General features: G+C 34.4%; 2 protein-coding genes across 6 annotated transcripts in view; both read right to left on the reverse strand.

Annotated features, from left to right (window-relative positions):
* Nucleotides 1-7,944, reverse strand: part of IMPG2 (interphotoreceptor matrix proteoglycan 2) — a 79,392-nt gene extending 71,448 nt beyond the window's left edge. Inside the window, exons 1-2 of the mRNA XM_032406432.1 lie at nt 7,398-7,944; nt 6,713-6,964 (exon numbers count right to left, since the gene is read on the reverse strand). Coding sequence (XP_032262323.1) covers nt 6,713-6,964; nt 7,398-7,482 — 337 coding nt within the window. The 5' untranslated portion in view covers nt 7,483-7,944. The remainder of the gene's footprint in view (nt 1-6,712; nt 6,965-7,397) is intronic.
* A 486-nt stretch (nt 7,945-8,430) lies between these two features.
* SENP7 (SUMO specific peptidase 7) overlaps nt 8,431-23,500 on the reverse strand; it is a 139,884-nt gene continuing 124,814 nt past the window's right edge. For all 5 annotated transcript variants that reach the window (XM_032406434.1, XM_032406435.1, XM_032406433.1 and 2 more), the window contains 7 exons: nt 21,686-21,778; nt 20,920-21,044; nt 20,076-20,128; nt 14,792-14,835; nt 14,630-14,698; nt 13,824-13,974; nt 8,431-11,938 (listed from right to left, as the gene is read on the reverse strand). In XM_032406434.1, the coding sequence (XP_032262325.1) occupies nt 11,801-11,938; nt 13,824-13,974; nt 14,630-14,698; nt 14,792-14,835; nt 20,076-20,128; nt 20,920-21,044; nt 21,686-21,778 (673 nt within the window). In that variant the 3' untranslated portion in view covers nt 8,431-11,800. The remainder of the gene's footprint in view (nt 11,939-13,823; nt 13,975-14,629; nt 14,699-14,791; nt 14,836-20,075; nt 20,129-20,919; nt 21,045-21,685; nt 21,779-23,500) is intronic.

Raw genomic sequence — 23,500 nt, forward strand, 5'->3', positions numbered from 1 at the left:
TCAGAACACGTACATTTTAATAGAGGAGGAGAATTGGTGGGGCTGGCGGGGGAGCCTGGAGCCCTCATGCAGCTCAGAGAGGGAAAACCTAGATAGGACACTGCAGCCAGTAGAGAAAAGAGTAAAATCAGCACGATCCCAAGGAAAGAGGTACTAGGAAGGGCAAAAACTCCACCAGAGACAATTGCCACATACTTCACTATGGCCTAGAAGTAGACCTGTTCTGAAATCCCAACCTTGTCAAACAATTTTTATATAGCCTTTAGTGACTGTTGAAGATTTTTGAGACGATAGGTGATCTACGAATGCCTCTCTGTGGCAGAGAAAACCTGCCCTGCAAACTGCTGGAGGAAGGCAAGATGTGATGACAATATTCTGAAGAAAGCAATGCCTGTATTTAATCTGTCTTTAATCCTGTTCCTAAGGCTCAGGCTGTGCGTATTATCCAGTACATAAAAATCCAGTATGGAACAAAGTCTTTTTTTAGGGTATTTTCCTCTCAAAATCATGGTGCACAAAGCATATGGAACAATTTGGTGCAATAAGGCAAGAAATAAAAGGCATAAAAATTGGAAGATGAGAAGTAAAATTATCTTTATTTGCAAATAAAATAATCACCTATGTAGAAAACCTTAAGGAATACACAAAAAAGCTACTAGAACTAATAAGTGAATTTAGCATGTTACAGAATAAAAGGTCAATATACAAAAAGCAGTTGTATGCCTATATACTAGGAAGGAATAATTAGAAATTGAAATAACATTAACAATGGCATGAAAAAAAGTAAAATAGATAAATCTGATTTAAAAAAAGACATGTAAGACCTATACACTGAAAATTAAAAAACGCTGCCAAGAGAAATTGAAGAAGACCTAAATAAATGGAGGGATATATCACGTTTATAGATTGGAACACTATAATATTGTTAAGATGACAATTCTTCCCAAATTGACCAACAGATTCAACACAATTCCAATCAAAATTCCCAGCAGCCCTTTTTGTAGAAGATGGCAAGCTGATTCTAATATTGATATGAAAAACAAAGGACCTAGCATAACCAAGCAAATCTGAAAAAAAGAAGAACAAAGTTGAAGAACTTTCCCTATTAAAGATGTATTGTAATCAAGACAGTATGGTATTGGCATAAAAATAGACAAAGAGATCACTGGAAGAGAATGAAGAGTGAAGAAGCAGACCCACCATATACAGAAGACCGGTTTCCAACAAACGTGCAAAGGCAAGAAAGGATCTTCTTTTTAAGATTTTTTTATTTAGAGAGAGAGCACACGAGCAGGGGAATGGGCAGAGGGAGAGACAGAATCTCAAGCAGACTCCATGCCCAGCACGGAGCCGGAGTGGGGCTCAATTCCACAACCCTGAGATCATGACCTGAACTTAAATCAAGAGTCAGATGCCTAACTGAGCCACCCAGATGCCCCAAGGATAATCTTTTTTAATAAGTGGTGCTGGAACAATTGGCTAAGCATATGCAAAAATTTAACTTTGATCCATATACACCATATATAAAAATTAACTCAAAGTAGATCATAGACCTAAATATAAAACCTAAAAATTATAAAATTTCTACAGGAAAAGATAGGTGAAAATACTTGTCACTTTGGGTTAGGCAAACTTAGATATAACACCGAAGGCAAGCGTGATCCCCCCCCAAAAAAAGATAAGTTGGATTTCATCAAAATTTAAAATTTTTGTTCCTCAAAAGACATTATTAAGAAAATAAAAAGGCACACACTGGCTGAAATTGTATGCAAAACATATATCTGACGAAGAACTTGTATTTAGAATACATTAAGAACTCTTACAATTCTGTAAGACAAATGACTCAATTATTTTTTTAATGCGCAAAATATTTGAACTTGTCTCCAAAAAAGATATACAAATGGTGAATGAGCACATGAAAAAAGTGCTCAACATCATTAGCCATTAGCCATTAAAAAAATGCATATTAAAATCACAATAAGATATCACTTAATATTCACTAGAATGGTTACAGTTTAAAAAGACTGACTACACTGAATATTGCAAGAATGTGGAAAAACTGGAACCTAATACATTGCACATGGTACAGCCACATTGGAAAACAGTTTAGCAGGGCGCCTGGGTGGCTCAGTCATTGGGTGTCTGCCTTCGGCTCAGGTCGTGATCCCAGGGTCCTGGGATCTAGCCCCACATCGGGCTCCCTGCACCGCGGGAAGCCTGCTTCTCCCTCTCCTACTCCCCCTGCTTGTGTTCCCTCTCTCGCTATGTCTCTCTCTGTCAAATAAATAAATAAAATCTTTAAAAAAAAAAAGGAAACAGTTTAGCAACTTCACAAAAAGTTAAACATACACCTATAATGAGGCCCAGCCATTCCACTCTTATTAACCAACAGAAAGAAAGCGTTATGTTCACAGAAAAACTTAAACACAAATGTTCATAACAGCTTTCTTTATAATCACCAACAACTGAAAACAAACCAAATATCCCAAAATGTGCTATATCCCTAAAATAGACTACTCAACAATAAAAGGTAACAAACTACTGATACACAAAAAAATCATAGAGGAGTCTCAAAATAATTACACTGAGCGAGAAGCCAGATAAAAAAGTATATATATATATACATATATATACGCACATATATATATGTGTATATATATATAGTGATTACATTTATATATAAAAGTATAGAAAATGCAAACAATTCATAGTGATAAAAACCAGATTAGTGGTTGCCTCAGTACCAGGATAAAGAGAAGTGCTAAGGGAGGGAGAGATTACAAAGGCAAATGAGAAAATGTTTGGAGGTGACTAATAAATTCATTATCTTAAATGCATGATGATTTTAAGGGTAAATACATTTATCAAAACTAATCAAATAGTATAATTTAAATACGCAGCTCATAATCCATCAAAGTATACATTAGTAAAGCTATATTTTAAAAGCCCAACTACAAATGTAATTTTTTAAGTGGGAGGATACTACTAACTGCATTCAATTCCAAGTACCCTAAATATCTGTTTAATTTTACAAATCATTAGGTTAAATGCAGTTGCTTCTTACTTAAACGAAGATATTTTTCAAATTTGTTATTTTTCAAATCTGGCAACTGAAGCCAGATCCTCTATGAAGGAAAAATTGGGCAAACCATTAAATTGAATCAGCTTGGTAAGAAGAACTAAGATCCTTGGTTGGACATTGAATAAATCTCTCCGTCTAATTTCCAAACATTTGGGTCCAAGGGCATAATCCAATTACGTCTATAAAATCTCTTCATAACCTATGCTGAAATATTCATGATCTTTCCTAATTTTCAAAAACACATTTACTCTTTATAACTGACAGTAATAGCTGTATCAACACTGTTACCATCTTGATGTGCTTGTGCCAACCCTTTTAGCTCTGTGAGGTCCCTTTCCAATGATCTCATTCATAGCATCTGTATTTTAAAATCAATTATTTAGGAATGCTTTTCTTTTTGTTGGCTTCTTTTTCAATACGATCTCTTGAATTTATAAAGACAAGAGCAAAGAAATTAAAAAATATAACATTTTTTTTCTGATCTGTTCCTATTTTTTTATTTTATTTAAATTCAATTAACATATAGTATATTACTAGTTTCAGAAGTAGAGTTCAGTGATTCATCAGTTGCATATAACACTCAGTGCTCATTACATCAATGCCCTCCTTAATGCCCGTCACCCATTTACACCATCCCCCCACCCTCCTCCCCTCCAGCAACCCTTAGTTTGTTTCCTATTGTTAAGAGTCTTTTATGGTTTTCCCCCCCTCTCTGATTTCATCTTATTTTATTTTTCTCTCCCTTCCCCTATGGTCCTCTGTTTTGTTTCTTAAATCCCACATATGACTGAAATCATATGATAATTGTCTTCCTCTGACTGACTTATTTCACTCAGCATAATACCCTCTAGTTTCATCTACATTGTTGCAAATGGTAAGATTTCATTTTTTGATGGCTGAGTAATATTCCATTGTGTGTATGTATGTGTATGTGTGTGTGTGTGTGTGTGTATATATATATATCACATCACATCTTCTTTATCTGTTCATCTGTCCATGGACATCTGGGCTCTTTCCATAGTTTGGCTATTGTGGACATTGCTGCTATAAACATTGGGATGCAGGTGCCCCTTTGGATCACTATGTTTGTATCCTTTGGGTAAATACCCAGTAGTGCAAATGCTGGGTCCTAGGGTAGCTCTATTTTTAACTTTTTGAAGAACCTTCATACTCTTTTCCAGAGTGGCTGTACCAGCTTGCATTCCCACCAGCAGTGTAAGACGGTTCCTCTTTCTCCACATCCTCGCCAACATTTGTTGTTTCCTGACTTGATATAACCACATTTTTTTTAAAGATTTGTCAGAGAGACAGAGAGCAAAGAGAGAGCACAACAGCACTAGCAGGGGGGAGCAGCAGGCAGAGGGAGAAGCAGACTCCCCACTGAGCAAGAAGCCTAATGTGGGACTCGATCCCAGGACCCCAGGATCATGACCTGAGTGGAAGGCAGACGCTCAACCGACTGAGCCACCCAGGCATCCCTATAACCACATTTCTTAAATGGTTATTTCCTTTTCACTATTTAACCAACAGATATCTAGATATTCTGATCTATTTATTTTGAAAGTAAAAATCCAGGTAGTAGAAATCATATTTTGATAAGTTATAAACTGTCATTCTCATTCATCTTTAGTCCTTTATTCTCTTCCCACTCTCTTTAGAATTTGCCACTTCTGGCACATGCCCCATACACAAAAGTCACAGTCAATGGATTTCCATTAAAAAAGTAAAAGGAAAGCTTATTGCTTAGTAATGTCTGATAGTCCCAAAATAAAATCAAGCGATATAAATACCCGCTTTAAAAAAGGTGCGAAGAGAGTGCCACTTTAATAAACAAACAAAAAATCAAATATATAAATATATGTAATATCTGGTATATTTTTTTATTTTAAAGATTTTATTTATTTATTTGAGAGAGAGAATAAGAGAGAGAGAGAGAGCACGAGGCGGGGGAGGGTCAGAGGGAGAAGCAAACTCCCCGCTAAGCGGGGAGCCCGATGCGGGATTTGATCCCAGGACTCTAGGATCATGACCTGAGCTGAAGGCAGTCGCTTAACCAACTGAGCCACCCAGGCGCCCTATTTTTTTAATTTTAAAAACACTTGCTTAGAGAGTATTATGCTGAGCGAAATAAGTCAGTCAAACAAATACCATATGATTTCACTCATATGTGGAATTTAAGAAACAAAACAAATGAGCAAAGGTTAAAAAAGAGAGAGGCCAACCAAGAAACACTCTTAACTAGAAAGAATAAACTGAGGGTTGCTGGAGGGGAAGTGGGGGGGAATGGGTTAAATAGATGATGGGGATTAAGGAGTGCACTTGTTCTGATGAGCACCAGGTGCTGCATATAAGTGTTGAATCACTTAAATCGTACACTTGAAACTAATATTGCACTGTATGTTGACTAACTGGAATTTAAATAAAAACTTAAAAAAAAACTTGCTTTGAAAAAATAAAAATAAAAACACTCATTTTGGTGAGGGAGGAGGAGAAGGACAAGAGGGAGGAAGGTAAAAAGGAGAAGATAAAGTAGCAGCTTAGACTAAAGATCCATATAGCCCAGGGCATGGAAAATTTAACTGTCCAATAAACATTTGTTGAATAAATACACAAATGAGCAAGTCTGATTTCACTACCATCTAATCATCTAATCTAAGTAGAGGTAGCTCTACTCTAGTTTACTACATCTTATGGCTTTTTAACGTCTCTTGAGCAGCAAAAAGCGAAGTTTGAGATTCCTTCGAATATAAGGGACATATTATGGTCAATTAAGCAATTTTGGTTAGTAAATTTAAGAAATAGAAAATGAATTCACATAATAAAAAGGGATTCGATCAAGGATAATTGTTTAGTTAAAAATAAAATCCTGGGGGCACCTGGGTGGCGCAGTCAGTTAAGCATCCCACAGACTCTTGATGGTTTTGGCTCAGGTTGTGATCGCAGGGTCATGAGATCGAGCCCTGCATTGGGCTCCGGCTCAGTGTGGAGTCTGCTTGAGACTTTCTCCCCCTCTCCCTCTGCCTGTCCTCCCCCCAACCCCTACCCCCCTCCCCTGCATGCTCATGCACTCTCTCTCTCTCTAAAATAAATAAAATCTTAAAAAACTAAATAAATAAATAAATAAAATCCTAGTTCTGTTGTTTTCGGGTCGGTTGTGAGAAGGGCGATCATTTTAGACATAATAAGGTTTGTGTGTACCAACCAGAGACTAGTCATCATGAATCTGCAGAATGTCCGAACTATAAAATATAGAAATTTATTATATTTTCATGTATGTAAAGTAACTAATTACCCAAATAGGTAAGTATACCATGGAAAATATATTTTGTGGGTATATTTAGCCAAATTACTTAATGATGAAGTAAAAAATAATTAAATCTTCCAGTAACATAAACTGGTATTTTTGACGTGCTTAAAAGATTTAAGCCATTTCCGTTCTTAAACTTGCCTCTGAAGCTACATAAATACTATGCTTTTAGCAAGTCCTTTTCCCATAGCTAATACAAAGAAAATATTTGGCTCAGTGTCTGTCTAAATTATCACAAACTTTGAATTTTCACAAGATACAACACACGTTAGAACTATGTTTGAATTGCATCATGAAGCCCCAAGGTTTGGATGTTCACTTACCTCGTACTTTAAAATATTTTACATGGTTTGCCACAGCCTCTGTCACACTTTCACCCGGACAGGTTTTCACACCATTAGGAAGCAGAATAGATCGTCTTCTTCTCAGCAACCACTGTTTCTCAGTTTCTCTGTGGTCCAGAGGTAGTTTCTTTTCAGTAGAAAGAGAAGTATCTGTGGATTCTGAGTCAGTCAGGAAAAAAGGAACTGCACTCTTGGGTTCCTGGATATCTTCTAAAGACATGTAGGTTTGTGCTACAGAGTGAAAGCATAGACAAGTCTTTGGATAATGAAGATACAGTAAGAAAGGTAACAAAGAAAAACTAACTTTTGTGCCACATTTTGATTTTAAAGTCATTGCTCAGATAATAGACAGGCATGCCTAGAGGCGTAGGAGTGAGCAATTTTTCCTCCATCTACTCCTTTATTTCAAGATTCTTAGTTATTGAAAAAACTATATAACCAATTGCAACACAAGAAATGAGAGGAAGTAAGTCTGAAGTAGAAATTACTAAAGAAGAAAACCAAAATTATTGAAGAGATTTTAAAAGTTTAAATGAAGCAATACCAAAGACTAATAGAATAGCATTTGATTCAACTTCTTACAACAGTCATAACAAATAATGTTATTTTTAAAGAAAATATACTACAAATATAAGGAAAAATAACAATATAGATTTTTAAATACCTGTTAATGATGTAAGGTTTCCTTCTATCATGACAAATATCAAAATACCCAGAGAAATCTTCCCAAAATGAGGAAACATAATCATTTGGGCCAAAATCAAAGGAATGAGGAGAAGCCAAAATCCTTAACTTGAGCACCCGAAAAGACTTGAAACTTCCAGTAACAAATTATTATAGGAAAGATCTAACATTTAAGAGTTTATGTTTGAGAACTGACAAACATTCTAAAACCATTATAAATTAGCTTAAATAAAAATGGTGTCCTTTCAAAATACCTCTCACTTCTTTTCTGAAATAACCAGCACAGCTATGAAAGCAGAAGAGATAAGCTAATTAGAACAGATGGGGAGAGACAATTTCTTTATTCTAATCTAGCCAGCTAAGCTCTTTACGGACGCTTTCTTTGCCTTTAACAAGCAGTCCACTTAAAAACAATGTTTCACATATAATTCACAGAGTTTTCCAATTTTTCTGAATCTATTAGTTGAACCTGATAGATTCACAAGTTCTCTGGGTTCTTCTAGGGCCTTTGATTTTTTTTTTTAAGATTTATTTATTTATTTTGGGGGGGGCGGTGGCAGACGGAGAGAGAGTCTCAAGCAGACTCCATGCTGAGTGCAGAGCCCAACGCAGGGCTCAATCTCACAACCCTGAGATCACGACCTGAGCCAAAACTATGAGTCAGGAGCTCAACTGACTATGACACTCAGGTGCCCCTAGGGCCTATGATTTGTAAGCATAAGATTTATAAGCCCAGACTGTACCTATCTACTTCAGAAATACAGAGCTAGGTACAAAACTAGCTCTAGCTAGTTTTCCTGGAGCGATTTCTTTTTGGCATATTTACTGTCATGTAAATTTCTCTCCTTGATAAAAAATTTGAAAATCAGGGACGTCTGGGTGGCCCAGTCGGTTAAGCATCTGCCTTCGGCCCAGGTCATGATCCCAGGGTCCTGGGATCGAGTCCCGCATCGGCCTCCCTGCTCAGCAGGAAGCCTGCTTCTCCCTCTCCCTCTCCCTCTGCCTGCCGCTCCCCCTGCTTGTGCTCTGACAAATAAAATCTATAAAAAAAATAAATTTGAAAATCTTTGGTTATAACCACTTAATGTCTTCTTCCTTATATATAAAATGGGATAGGAATAGCAAAGCTAACTCATGATAGAGCTGTTGTGAGGATTGAATTAGTTAATACACAGAAAATGCTTAGAATAGTACCTGGTACATACTAAGCATACAATAAAAATGATAGCCACATGGTAACTATGTTGTTTAATTAGCTATTAAACATGAGGTCTGGTGTATTTATGTATATGAGGAACTCTTAACCAAGAAAGTATATCTTTTACCACAATGGGACCAGATAAAATTCTTTGTATTAGGACAGCTGTTTTTAATCAAATAAACCTAGTAGAAAGCAATTAAATTAGTCAAAGTTTCTGGGAAAGCTAGGATTTACTATCAAATAGCACTGGATTTTACATCTTATGTACCTCTAGTGAAGTTCTCTGGAAAAAAAAAAAAAGTTTTGTAAAGATCTATAAGGCACATTTCTCTTGAGGATCCTAAAATAGTCCCGACCCCAATTTCTTCAGCCCCCAAAAGGGATGCACTCAGTTGTAAGAGGAGAGACTAGCTGGGTGGGTGTAGACCATACCAGCATAAGGAAGCCTTATACCCACAAAAGCTTGTCTTTTAATGGCCTCTGAGCAAAGTTTCCAAATTTCCACAAGGACAAGTTCAGTTAAAAGAGACTCTACAGAAGGAAGGAAAAGCCTATGTTTTCCAATAAAGTTTTATATAGTTCTGGTCAAGCAGGCCTTCAGAGTACGCATGTCTACTCACAGTTCTCCCGGACCATAGTTCAACAATTAGAGATCATTTTCACAATTAAAAAAAATACTGAATACAAATGACATTCCACATTTATTTTAGCTCAGTACATTTCCAAAGAAACATTATTGAAAGAAAGAAAACCCTAGATAATTTGCTATGAAGGAAAGGCTTAACCTTGGTGTTAAGCCAAAAGCAATTACAGCATAAATGAACAATTTTATATGATTAAAAAGTAGGTGACACTGGAAAGATGAGGACAGCACACAGATTGGAACCAGATTAGAAAGGGCTCTGTATGACAAGAGCCCTATTTTTTCCCATAACATAAAAGGAAAACAAGCCGATTATAAGAGGCATTAAACTTTTTCTAAGTCCTACTTAAGTGATTGGATAGGAATCAAAAAAAAAACTTACTACTTTTTTTATCCCAAGAATCGTAAATTAAAAATAGTATTATCTTCTCTGGGAAGACTTTCCCTGTCCAGTGACAACTCTCTTACTACCTTTTTACCACCTCTCACTCACACATACACACAGCTAGGATGAACTCCCTCCTGAGCTCCCAAGAAACTCTATTACAGTTTTAACCAGGAATATTAAAACTATTCATATGTCCATTTCTCCCACTAGGCTAAAAATGACTCAAGAATAAAAGCTGCAGTTCATTTTTTTGTACCTAGCAAACTGCTTATTAATAGATGCTCCAAAAATGTTTCCTGAATGAACAAATTAACTATATGCCTGCTAAAGTAAAAAGAAAAATTAATCTAAGCATCAGTTATGAGATATGAACTGGAAATCATAAATCTGAAAATTTATTTCTAAGAATGGCTCATGTTTCTTAAGAAAAGAAAATTACACCTCAATTTAATGAATTGGAAACGTGTTTAATATAAAATGTTGATATTCAACACATTATTTCCACATGAATTTAGGAAAATGAATTTTAAACAATCTTCAAAACATGATAAAGGACAGTGGTACCTTTGAAAAACATACAAACAAAAAAGTTAAGAAGTCACAAGAAGATGTATTACATACTTGCTTTCCCAAAATTAGATGTACAAAATAATTAATAGTCATTTTAAAAAGTCCCCTCCCATACACACACAAATTGGGAATGAAAACATGTAATTGTAACCATCTTTATAAGAAATCTCCAAAAGACAAATATCTTTAACAATATAAAGATGGTGACAAGATTAACAAAAACTCAAAAACACTGAGGCTTAACTGACAACCTCAAATTCACATGATTTTGAAATAAAATGTGCCAATTTTTACCTTTATCTTAAATTGCCTTTGCTTCACTGCTTTATATACAGTTAACAATGTAAATCCAAGAGATGCTTAAAACAGAAGATCAAAATAATACTCTTAGAAAACATGTTTCTTATCTGAGAAAATACAGTATCATTGTCCCCTCAAAATTTTCCCGGTAACATTAAAAGGTTGTAAAGTCCTTAATCATATAAGACCACCATCATCACATGAATTCAAAACTGTTACCTGAACATTTAATAAAAACTTATGCTCCATAGGGATGATAGGTCTCTAAAAACTACCATTTAAAAATATAAAAGCAATTCTAGCAATCTGGCTTTTCAGATGAATACTGGGTAAACAGAGCTAGCTATAAAATTATATATTTAGTTCTAACAATTAATAAATAAGATTTTGAGGGTGTTTTTTAATTAAAGTTATGAGGACACCAATTTTATCTTCTGTACTTACAGAAACTGTGTATATACATTCTAAGATATCAGAATAGGATAGAAGTCAATATTGATAAAGCTATACCTCAAACTAAGTTGAGCTACATATGTAATTTTTAAAAACCTATTTTGGACAGTTAACATTTTTTTGTTCCAAATTTCATTCTGAATGAATGAACTAAATTCTCAGATTCCCACATATGACATCAAAAGAAAAAGAGAACATATAACAATTACAGCAGAGTAACAGTTCCATTTAGCAACTGAGAAAAATAAGCTGCGCTTTGAAAGAGTCAATTTTTATCATCTCCTAACATCATGTCCTCTTTTACACTATACAGAAGGGATGCCGTAAATGGCATTTTCTGAAGCCTTAATACTAAATTCTTCTTTAAAAAAATACACAGTATTCATACTGCATGCTTGAGCTGCGAAGAATAGAATTACAATATAATGTGACTTGTCAACAAACTTGACAAGCACTGGGGCTGGCACCAGGGAGGACCAAACTCCCCTCAACTCCCATTTATATGGAAGTACAGATCATATAGTTTTATTATCTACAAAAACATTCCCACATTTACATATGCTATTGCATAATCAGAAGCATATTTAATCAGAAAAATATCAAATATTTATGAAATTTTAATTTCTATCTAATAAGTTTATATCACCCCCATTTTCCACTGCATCTATGAGATTTCAACAATCTAATAATATCTTATATATTTTAGATACTGTTCAATGACTTATAAAACTACCACAAGTTATTTTCTTCTCTGTGAGCTAACACAAATGCTGTAAGCGGCTTTCCAGTAATCTTATAGAACATCTGTGTCATGTTTGTACAGATTAACTAGCTACTGCTGCCCTTCTGTTGCTGTAAATGAAGTTTCAAAATGAGCTCTCGAATATCTTCCCGCTTGGTCTTTATTACATGACGAGGAAACCATTTCTCCAAATGAATTGGAAGTTCAAAATTAACAATAGGATCCTAATGAAAGAAAAGAAAGAATGCAATCACTTTAGCAGTACAATTCAAATGTTTTAATTTCATTTTTTTTTAAGATTTTATTTATTTATTTGACAGAGAGAGACACAGTGAGAGAGGGAACACAAGCAGGGGGAGTGGGAGAGGGAGAAGCAGGCTTCCCACAGAGCAGGGAGCCCGATGCAGGGCTCGATCCCAGGACCCTGGGGTCATGACCTGAGCTGAAGGCAGACACTTAACAACTGAGCCACCCAGGCGCCCCTGTTTTAATTTCATCTTACAAGAAATGAGAAACTGCTAACTTTTTAAAATAACAGCTTTACTGAGATATAATTCATATACTATATAATTCACCTAAAACTACGTATTACCATTCCTTCCCAATTATACCAAAAGTTCTAACTGTATACTATAACCCTTATATGCTAAAAGTACCTTTGGTACTAGTCAAAAAAACCCTACTCCTAGACCCATTTTCATAACACCACACCAAAAAATGGGGCTGGTTGCCAAGACAACCAACAATTCAATTAGACGGTTGGAACTTTCAGTCTCACCCACCCCTGACCTCCAGAGAGGGGAGAGGGGCTTCACAAATAATGTTGGTAATGACTGAAGTAATGAGTGGACAGTTTAAAAAGCAAAGAGTGATTCCTCGCTTTTAAAATTTCTTCCGGGGCACCTGGGTGGCTCAGTCATTAAGCGTCTGCTTTCGGCTCAGGTCATGATCCCACGGTCTTGGGATCAAGCCCTGCATCAGGCTCCCTGCTCGGCGGGAAGCCTGCTTCTCCCTCTCCACTCCCCCTGCTTGTGTTCCCTCTCTAGCTGTCTCTCTCTCTCTCTGTGTCAAATAAATAGAGAAATCTCTAATAAAATAAAATAAAATTTCTTCCTTATTACTGCTACCTATAGTATCACTGATGAGCTAGAAAGTAACACTCATGCTTATTATTGTATTTATCTAGCTTATGGTTTTCTGAGCCTCTTGAATATATGTGTCTTTTTTTTTTTAAGATTTTATTTATTTGAGAGAGAGAGAGAATGAGTGCTCACACAGAAGGAGAGTGAGAGGGAGAAGCAGACTCCCTGCTGAGCAAGGAGCCCAATATGGGACTCAATCCCAGGACCCTGAAATCATGACATGAGCCAAAGGCAGATACTCAACCGACTGAGCCACCCAGGTGCCCCCTATATATGGGTCTTTTAGTTTTGAAATTTTTTCTTCAAATTTTTGTCTGCCTTTCTCTTTCTCCCAACCTAATCCTTCTGGAACTCTAATTACATGCAAATTAAACTTTTTGACTTGTATCACACTTGTCTCTTATATTCTGTTCTTTATGTTCTTTTTTTCTCTTTAAAATACAGTGGAATTCCTTCTATTGCCTTTTTCTTTTTCCAAGTTCTAATCTGTCTTGTGCTGAATCCAAGTCTGCTATTAAACCCAACCAATAAGTTCATTTTTCTTTTTCTTCTAAGTTTTTATTTATATTCCACTTAGTTAACATACAGTATAATATTAGTTTCAGGTGTAGGATTTAGGGATTCATCACACATATACAACACCCAATGCTCATCACAACAAACGTCAATAAATTCTTAATTTCAGATACATTATGCATTTTCAGCTCTAGAATGTTCACTTGATTTTTTTTAGTAGATTCCATCTCTATCCATTTTGTTCATCTTTGACTATTTTTCTCTAACATATTATTCAAATAATTTTAAAGTTCTTATCTGTTAAATAACTCCAATATCTGGATTATATGTGGTTTTATTTTTTTTTCTTTCTTGATTACCTGTAATATTTCCTTGCTTCTTTGCTCACCCAGTAATTTGTGATTATATGCTGGTAATTGTGAATAAAAAATTTATTTTCATCTTTACATACCTTAAAGAAGCTCTCCACATATTGCAGTAAATATACTCCACAATCACTGCTGTTATCTTGTTTAGGAACTTTAGGGCATAGGTCCACCATGTTTGTTTTGCTGAATTCACGATGAGTTTTTCGTTTAACTTCCCACTCTACCTCTAAATACCTTGAATCATCAAAAAGTAGAGTGATTTTAGTAGAAATCCCTTTACTATTATTCAACACAAAGATGGAAAAACATCTGCTGCCAGATGTGTTGCCTCAAGCCAAATTTAACAGTACGAATTACAGTATGTGAGGCTTCAAGGGTTACTACTTAAAAGAAAATCATCTGAGTTTTAAACTAAAATCTAGACTTTTTTCAACAACTCAACTTCATAACTCACACAAACTCATTTATATCATGAAGTAAACTGATAAATTATTTTAAAACTTTAGTTGCTAGCTATTTCCAGATACTAAATTACAAAATTACACACACACACAATAAAAATGTGAAAAAGTTCTTACTTTTTCTAAAATGATACTTCTGATAACCACTAATATCTGCAATGCTCCTTTGTAAAATTATACTTATTGTTCAGTTATGAATACAAATACTGAATTTGCTTTCAATATATACAAGTTAATATTTGAGAAATATTAATACTTGAATATTAACATATAATAGGGGATATTTATTATTGATTAGATTTGTAGACCTCATCTAAATACATAATAAAATATAATCCCTGATATAGTCTTTTCAGTAATTCTTATAGTAGCTTCAAAATTATTGAGATTTTAGATAACAGAGTGAGGGTAAAATTGTCATTACTTACTCTCGTAAATTCTGAACTGTGTTTTGTATAGAAGCAGCTTTCAAGGAATCTAGTATGAGAATGCATGGTCTATGAAAAGCAAAAAAGAAATCAAGGTGTACATAACTCCATAGAGAATAAATTTAAATATCTGAAAAAACTATTATAACAGCATGTACCTACCTTTTACACATTTTCTTTGGTATTGATGTATTCGTCTCAGTACTCTGAAATAACAGGAATTTTTATGACTTTGCAATTAAAACCAGTTTGAATAAATTAATATGCAGTTACTCTTTAAAATGTTTGAAATACTCTGAAATTAAAATTTCAAGTAAGAGCTCTTTTCATCATCTAAAGTGAGCCAACATCATTTTTTCAGAGATTCACTGATTTATTTTCTTATACTGACCTTATACACTTACATGTGGCCTCAACAAGTTATGGCACTTTAACACAGCCTAAAAACAACCTAGAATTTTAATTACTTCTATTCAGAGTTACCATCTTAAGCAAAGATAAACAAGTTAATTTAACCTACCCTTACATACATTTTCTAACTCAACATATGATGTTGGTGGAGACAAATTTGAGAAACAACAGATCAAATTTAAGCAGATTTCTTTTATGAAAAACTTCTCAATACCTTTATTATTCTAATGTAACAGTGAATCTTTAAGAGAGAATAAGACACAGGGTTTACCCAACTTAACTGACCTTACAATCCTTTTATCATAATCTGCACCTTAGAACAAGTGTTCCAAGGAACCTAATCTGGAAGCCTGTTTCTTTTTTTTTTTTTTTAAGATTTTATTTATTTATTTGACAGAGAGAGAGAGAGAGACTGTGAAGTGTGAGGTGGAAGGCAGAGGGAGAAGGAAAAGCAGGCTCCCTGCTGAGCAAGGAGCCCGACACAGGGCTCCATCCCAGGATGCTGGGATTGTGACCCGAGCCGAAGGTAGACGCTTAACCAACTGAACCACCCAGGAACCCCTGGGAAGCCTGTTTCTATAAGCAAGAAGAAACTCCCCTATTGTGTCACTGTTAGAGCAGAAAAGGAAACTTCCTTCCTTCTGCCCACCCTATACCAGTAACAGTAAAGAAATAAGCCTATGCCAGGATAGGAAGGCTGCTGCTCTCTGTACCTACAAAAAAAAAAAAAAGAAATCACTAGGTGGCTACCTTAGTCAATTAAGACACCAAATCTAGACCATGCATACCAGCTTGGAGGTCCATAAAAGAAAAGTTAATGAAACACAAAAATGTGAAGGCTAAACAACATACTACTAAATAACTGTGTCAACAAAGAACTCAAAGAGGAAATTAAAAAAATACATGGAGACAAATGAAAATGAAAACACAATAGTCAAAAATCTTTGGGAGGCTATTAGTTTATAGCGATATATGTCTACCTCAAAAAACAAGAAAAATCTCAAATAAACAATCTAACTTTACACCTAAAGAAACTAGAAAAGAAAGCTCCAACAAAGCCCAAAGCTAGAAGAAAGGAAATAATAAAGCTCAGGTTGAAAATAAATGAAACAAAAACTAAAAAGAAAAACAACAGAAAAGATTAATGAAACCAAGAGCTGGGTCTTTGAAAATATAAACAAAATGATAAACCTATACCCAGACTCATCAAGAAAAAAGACAAGAGTACTCAAATAAAACCAGAAATGAAAGATGAGAAATAACAACACCCAAGAAATACAAAGGATTATAAAAACTACTAGGAAAACTTAAATGCCAAAAAACTGGACAACCTAGAAGAAATGAATAAATTCCTAGAAACACACAATCTTCCAAAAATGAATCAGAAAGAAAGAGAAAATCTAAACAGACCAATTACTAATAATGAAACTGAATCAGTAATCAAAAAACAAGCAAAAAGTCGATGACCAGATAGATTCATAGATGATTCTACGGAACATTTAAAGAAGAGTTAGGGGGTGCCTGGGTGGTTCAGTCAGTTAAACAACCAGCTCTTGGTTTTGGCTCAGGTCATGATCTCAGGATCATGAGATCAAGCCCCACATTGGGCTCTGCACTCAGTGTGGAGTCTGTTTGTCCCTCTCCCTCTGCTCCCTCTCTCTCTCTCAAAAATAAATAAATATTTTTTAAAAAAAATAAAGAAGAGTTAGTATCTATTCTCCTCAAACTATTCCAAAAAAATAGAAGGGAAGCTTCCAAACTCATTCTACGAGGCCAGCATTACTCTGATACTGAAACCAGACAAAGACACTAAAAAAAAAAAGAAAACTGTAAGCCAGTATCTCTGATGAACACAGATGCAAAAATCATCAACAAAATATTAACAAACTGAATTCAACACTACATTAAAAGAATCATTCACCTCAATTAAGTGGGATTTATTCCAGGTATGCAAGGATGGTTCGGTATCCACAAATCAACCAATGTGACACATCACATTAACAAATTAAAAGATAAAAACTATATGATCATCTTAATAGATGCAGAAAAAGCACTGGACAAAATTCAACATCCATTCATGATGAACACTTTCAACATAGAGGGAACATAGCTCAACAACATCATAAAGTTCATGTATGACAGCCCATAGCTAACATCATACTTATAGGAGAAAGCTAAAAGCTTCTCCTCTAAGACCAGGAACAAAGATGTCCACTCTCACCACTTTTATTCAACATAGTATTGGAAGTCCAGCAATCAGACAAGACAAGAAATAAAAAGCAACCAAACTGGGGCGCCTGGGTGGCTCAGTCGTTAAGCGTCTGCCTTCAGCTCAGGTCATGATCCCAGATTCCTGGGATCGAGCCCCGCATCGGGCTCCCTGCTCCACAGGAAGCCTGCTTCTCCCTCTCCCTCTCGCCCTGCTTGTGTTTCCTCTCTCGCTGTGTCTCTCTCTGTCAAATAAATAAATAAAATCTTTAAAAAAAAAAAAAAGCAACCAAACTGGTAAGGTGAAAGTAAAACTGTCACTATATGCAGATGATACACTATATATAGAAAACCCTAAAGACTGCACCAAAAACTATTATAATTGATAAATGAAATCAGTAAAGTTGCAAGATACAAAATTAATATACAGAAATCTGCTGCATTTCTATACATTAATAACAAAATAGCAGAAATAGAAACTAAGAAAACAATCCCATTTACAATTATACCAAAACAACAACTACAACAAAAACCTAGGAATAAACAATCTAGGAGGTGAAAGATCTGTACTCGGAAAATGTAAAATACTGATGAAAGAAATTGAAGACAAATAAACAAATGGAAAGATATACCATGTTCATGGATTTGGAGAATTAACATTGTTAAAATGTCCATACCACACAAAGTAATCTACAGATTCAATGCAATCCCTATCAAAATACCAATAGTATTTTTCACAGAACTAGTAAAAATAATCCTAAAATTTGTATGGAGCCAAAAAAGAACCCAAATAGCCAAAGCAATCTTGAGAAAGAAGAACAAAGCTGGAGGTATCTCAACCTCAGATTTTAAGCTATACTACAAAGCTAGAGTAATCAAAACAGTATGGTTCTGCCACAAAAAGAGACACACAGATCAATGGAACAGGATAGAGAGCACAGGAATAAACCCACACCTACATGGTCAATTAATCTACAACAAAGGAGGCAAGAATATACAATGGGGAAAAGACAATCTCTTCAATTAAACAGTTCAGGAAAACTGGACAGCAAAAGAATGAAACTGGACCACTTTCTTACACCATACACAAAATTCAACTTAAAATTAAAGACCTAAATGTGAGACCTGAAACCATAAACCTACTTCAAGAAAACATGGGCAGTACTCTTGGACATCAGCCTTAGCAACATTTTTCGAGATTTATCTCCTTAGGCAAGGGAAACAAAAACAAATATAAACTATTGTGACTACATCAAAATAAAAAGCTTTTGCACAGCAAAAGAAACCATCAACAAAATGAAAAGGCAATCTAGTGAATGGGAGAAGATATTTGCCAAAGATATATCTCATAAGGGTTAATATCCAAAATACATAAAGAGCTTATACAATTCAACACACACACAAAAATCCAATTAAAGATGGGCAGAGGATCTGAATAGACATAAGAAGACCTACAGATGGCCAACAAACACATGAAAAAATGTTCAACATCACTAATCATCAGGGAAATGCAAATCAAAACCACAACGAAATACCACCTTACACCTGCCAGAAATCAAAAAAGACAAAAAATAACAAGCGTTGGTGAGAATGTGAAGAAAAAGCAATCCTCATAAACTATTGGTGAGAATGTAAATTGGTTTTCTACAACCACTGTGGAAAACAATATGGAGTTTCCTCAAAAAATTAAAAAGAGAAATACCATACGATCCAATAATTCCACCACTCAGTATTTACCCAAAGAAAGTGAAAACACTAATTTGAAAAGATATGTGCACCATTATGTTTACTGCAGCATTATTTACAATGGCCAAGATATGGAAGCAGTCCAAGTGCCCATCAACAGACGAATGGATAAAGAAGATGTGCTGTGTGTGTGTACACACACACACAAACACACCCACACATACACACGGAGAGGAGTATTACTCAGCCATAAAACGAATGAAATCTTGTCATTTGCAATGACATGGATGGAGCTAGAGGGTACTATGCTAAGTGAAATAACTCAGGCTGAGAAAGACAAATACTGTAAGATTTTACTCATATGTGAAATCTAAAAAAACAAATGAATAAACAAAAAAAAGCATAATCAGACCTATAAATACAGAGAACAAACTGATGGTTGCCAGAGGGGAGGAGGGTCAGGGGATGGGCAAAATGGGTGAAGGGGAGTGGGAGATACAGGCTTCTAGTTATGGAATAAATAAACCACAGGAATAAAAGTCACAGCATAAGGAATATGGTCAATGATACTCTAATAGCACTATATGGTGACAGATGGTGGCTACGTCTGTGGTAAGCATAGCGTAACATTTAAACTTGTCAAATCACTATGTTGTACACCTGAAACTAATGTTAACAGTGTATGTCAACTACACTCAAATAAAAAGAATTTTTAAATATATATTAAATATTTTTATATTTATATTAATTATTTTATATTTATATTAATTATATTATTTTATAATATATTGATTATATTAATATAAATATATTAAATATTTTATATATATATATGGTTGTTTAGGTTACTAATTACACTAGCTAAAAAGAAATGCTGACATAATGAAGAATAAAAGTACATCTGAAAAGGAACCAACCAAAATGACCAAGCAACTAAATAAACAAATGAAAAAAGTTAAAGTAAGCTAAACAAATGCAAGAAGAATGATAATTTCTCTTCTTCTCTTTCCTATCCCCATAAAATACATCAAAGAACCATAAAATAGCACAATTTATTATGGTCCAACATCCATCCTCACTATGCCCTATTTTACAGATAAAATTACATTCAAGAGTTTTCCTTCTAAAAGAACATACTTACTTGGGAATCCTCTGTGCCCAAAGACAGTGTTGAAGTAGTATGTAGATCATTATCTAGTTAGAAATAATAAAGCCATTATGAGTGTTTATTTTATGTTTAATGCAAAGTATTTAGATGTGGTTTGCGCCAGTATTAATGATAATGGCTATTAATAATTCTGCTTACTGTTTAGACTACAGCTATAAAACACTTAATTTTCATTTTTTTTTCCTCAAAAAAGTAGGCTTATTTGCTTACTTAATTAAGATTTGGGCTGTAACATAAGAAAAATCATGGAAGAATTTTAAGAGATCTGATATTACCTACCCAATTTACTAGCGTCAACAAGAACTGTGTTCATTTATGTTAAGAAAAAAATGCGAGATTTCACCACCAAAAAACTCTTAAAATAAATGAATTCAGTAAAGTTGCAGGACACAAAATTAATATACAGAAATTTGTTGCAGTTCTATACATTAATAACAAGTAGCAGAAAGAGAAATTAAGAAAACAATTCCATTTACAATTGCACCAAAAAGAATAAAATACGCAAGAATAAATTTAACCAAGGAGGCAAAAGACCTGAACTGGTCTATGCCTGCAGATCCATAACATGAATTCTTAGTTGTGTTACCAAGATTATAAAAAGTGCTACAATAAAACTTGACATAACAGTATAACTTAAGAATTACATCTGGCTATACATGAGTTTGGGCATCTATCATGAAAATTTCAGATTTCTTATTCTTTCTTCTAATAAGCTTCATAATAAAAACTATACTATCTTTTAACTTCATATTGTTCACTATAATCATTTTACTGTTGTCATCATTATTAAAAACACTATCTACATTAAGTTTATCACCTATTGTTTTGTTATCATGTTGAGACTGCTGGACTTGGGAGTGCTGGGACAGAGTTTGTGGAAAATCTTCATATATAGCTTCTTCTAACCATGGAAAACAAATGACTGCAAGGTACCAGTGAGAGCTGTTGAAAAGAAATAGAATCTTAATAACAAAATCTAAACAATGCAGAGGAATGTGTTCTAGACCTACAGCTGAGAAAGTGGGTATGACAAACTTCATATCAATTTTGAAGAAGCACATTGTAATATCTGACACAATATGGAATACACATTCCAAAAGTAATTAAATAAGCAGTAAGACTACTTAGGGTAAAATCTGAGTTATTTCAAATTTATTTACTTTCATCCAATCAGTGCTTCCTATTGAGGAACTGCTTTAATAAACAGACTGACAGCATCACCTTTTTTTCTATTTGTGCTTAAAGAGCTTGTTCTCTTAAATATTTTAAGATTCATCCTAAAATCTTTTGATCTTTTATTCAAAAAATCTTTTGAGTCCTAGAAAGAAAACCTCAATGTCTCAGTCATTATAGTCTTGTGGGTATTTGTCATTTTATTTTTTCACTATATTTACAATATAACCACTGTCAAACCAAAATCTAAGATATGTAACTCATAGTTTTAGCCATTTCTTTGGAAAAAATTAAAAATGATACCTGGAATTTACATACCCATACTTTTTACTGATTATTAATCTAAAAACACACAAAATATTTTTTTCTGTACTTTCCAATTTTGTGTTTAAATAATCTAAAATACTCACGACTCATTTACAGGCACAAAAATGTAATCTTTGTTAAAGATGTTTATGTGACGAGTCCATGTTCTTACTCTTTTATGTCTTCTCTGTGCCATTCTGAGAATATGAAAGATATTTTACATATATAAAATTTTAAATTTAAGATACAGATATCAAGAGTCATTTTTATACACTGAAAAATGCTAGGTTCAGTTTACTTAACCATCCTCTCTAAGATATATAATATTTAACACACATTAAGATATATATTATTCACCTCTTTTCATTAACTCCTGTTTGTTCTTAAACCTAATCACTATTTATAAACAATAATGTCATAGAATAAAAGCAATTTATAAAATGTTTTACAGATTCCAAAAGTGGTTCAGCAACTAAATATAAACAGTTATTCCTATTTACTCAGTTTAGCTCCATGTGGACATGATAAAAACCTTAAGAGAATCATCTAAATGTTTTATCTGTGATGAGGGAGGTGTTAAAACTTAACGGAAGAGGAGGAATGAGGCATATATTCTTAGATTTTTTTAAAGATGACATTCATCTCCTTTCATTTCATATATAAGGAAATTATAAGATAATGAGTTAAATATACCCACCATTCATCCACCTTTCATTTTATTTCTTCAACAAATGTTAGGTTCCTATGAACAATTAATAAAAATCACCCACACCACCTTTAAGGAATTTACAAAATAACCAGGGCAGAAAACAACTACAAGTAACTAAAATATAAGTGTCACAAGGAATATAAAGGAATTATGTTACAGCATTTAGAAAAGCTACCTAGAAAAGAATTGGGATGCAGAAATAATTATCTTTTCTTTATTTAATCAGGAAAACTAAGGAAGGAAGATATCAAACCAAGTCTGAATATCAAAAAAAGTTTTAGGAGAGGGGTGGTATTTAACAGTGACATAAAAGAGATGGTATGTGACTTCTGGCTCAGTCCCTTCAAGAACCTCTTTTTTATGCACAGAATGAAACAAATCATTAAGTTCTTTTATATTTATTTTTTTAAGTTCCAAGTAATATAGGAAACAGACATCTCTGCCCCATCCCTGTTCATCTGAATATCTAACCAAACTCACAGGGATAAATATTAGGAAGAAGATGAAATCTAGAATGAGCTGAAAAAAAGTGGTAGAAATTAGACACTATGTAGATTAACTTTATAAAATAATCAGAAGTCCTATGTTTACTGAATTTTATTTCAGAATGACCCAACCATTTCAGTGATTATAAACAATTATTTTCAACTAGTGCATAGCCTATTAATTTGTTTTTCCATCTGAAAATCTTAAAGATAGGGGCGCCTGGGTGGCTCAGTCAGTTAAGCATCTGACTTCAGCTCAGGTCATGATCTCAGGGCTCTGGGATTGAGTCCCACTTCACGTCCAGCTCCTCACTCAGCAGGCAGTCTGCTTGTCCCTCTGCCCCTCCCTCTGCTCGTGCTCTTTCTCTAATAAATTAATAAAATCTTAAAAAAAAACACACAAAGAAAATCTTAAACACCTGGTTTTCTTTTGTTATGTTGGTGCTTGATTTCCTGATTATGCTAACCTTATTTGATTGGTAACATATGAGACACTGGATGGGGCAAGAAGAACGGGAGAGAATACGGGGAACACAATATAATCTCTTATTCTCAGTTCCTAACTCTTTGGAAAATCTTCAATTAAATGTCTAACAGTTCTCTCCCCATTCAGTAAGATACACGATTAGTCTCTTGAGTTCCTAGTATGTTCCAAGCACCGAGCAAAAGGCACTGGGGATAGAGTAGAAAATAAGACAGATGAAGTTCATGACCTCATGAAGCTT

Source organism: Phoca vitulina, unplaced genomic scaffold (assembly GCF_004348235.1).
Source record: "Phoca vitulina isolate PV1807 unplaced genomic scaffold, GSC_HSeal_1.0 scaffold8, whole genome shotgun sequence".
NCBI lineage: Eukaryota > Metazoa > Chordata > Mammalia > Carnivora > Phocidae > Phoca > Phoca vitulina.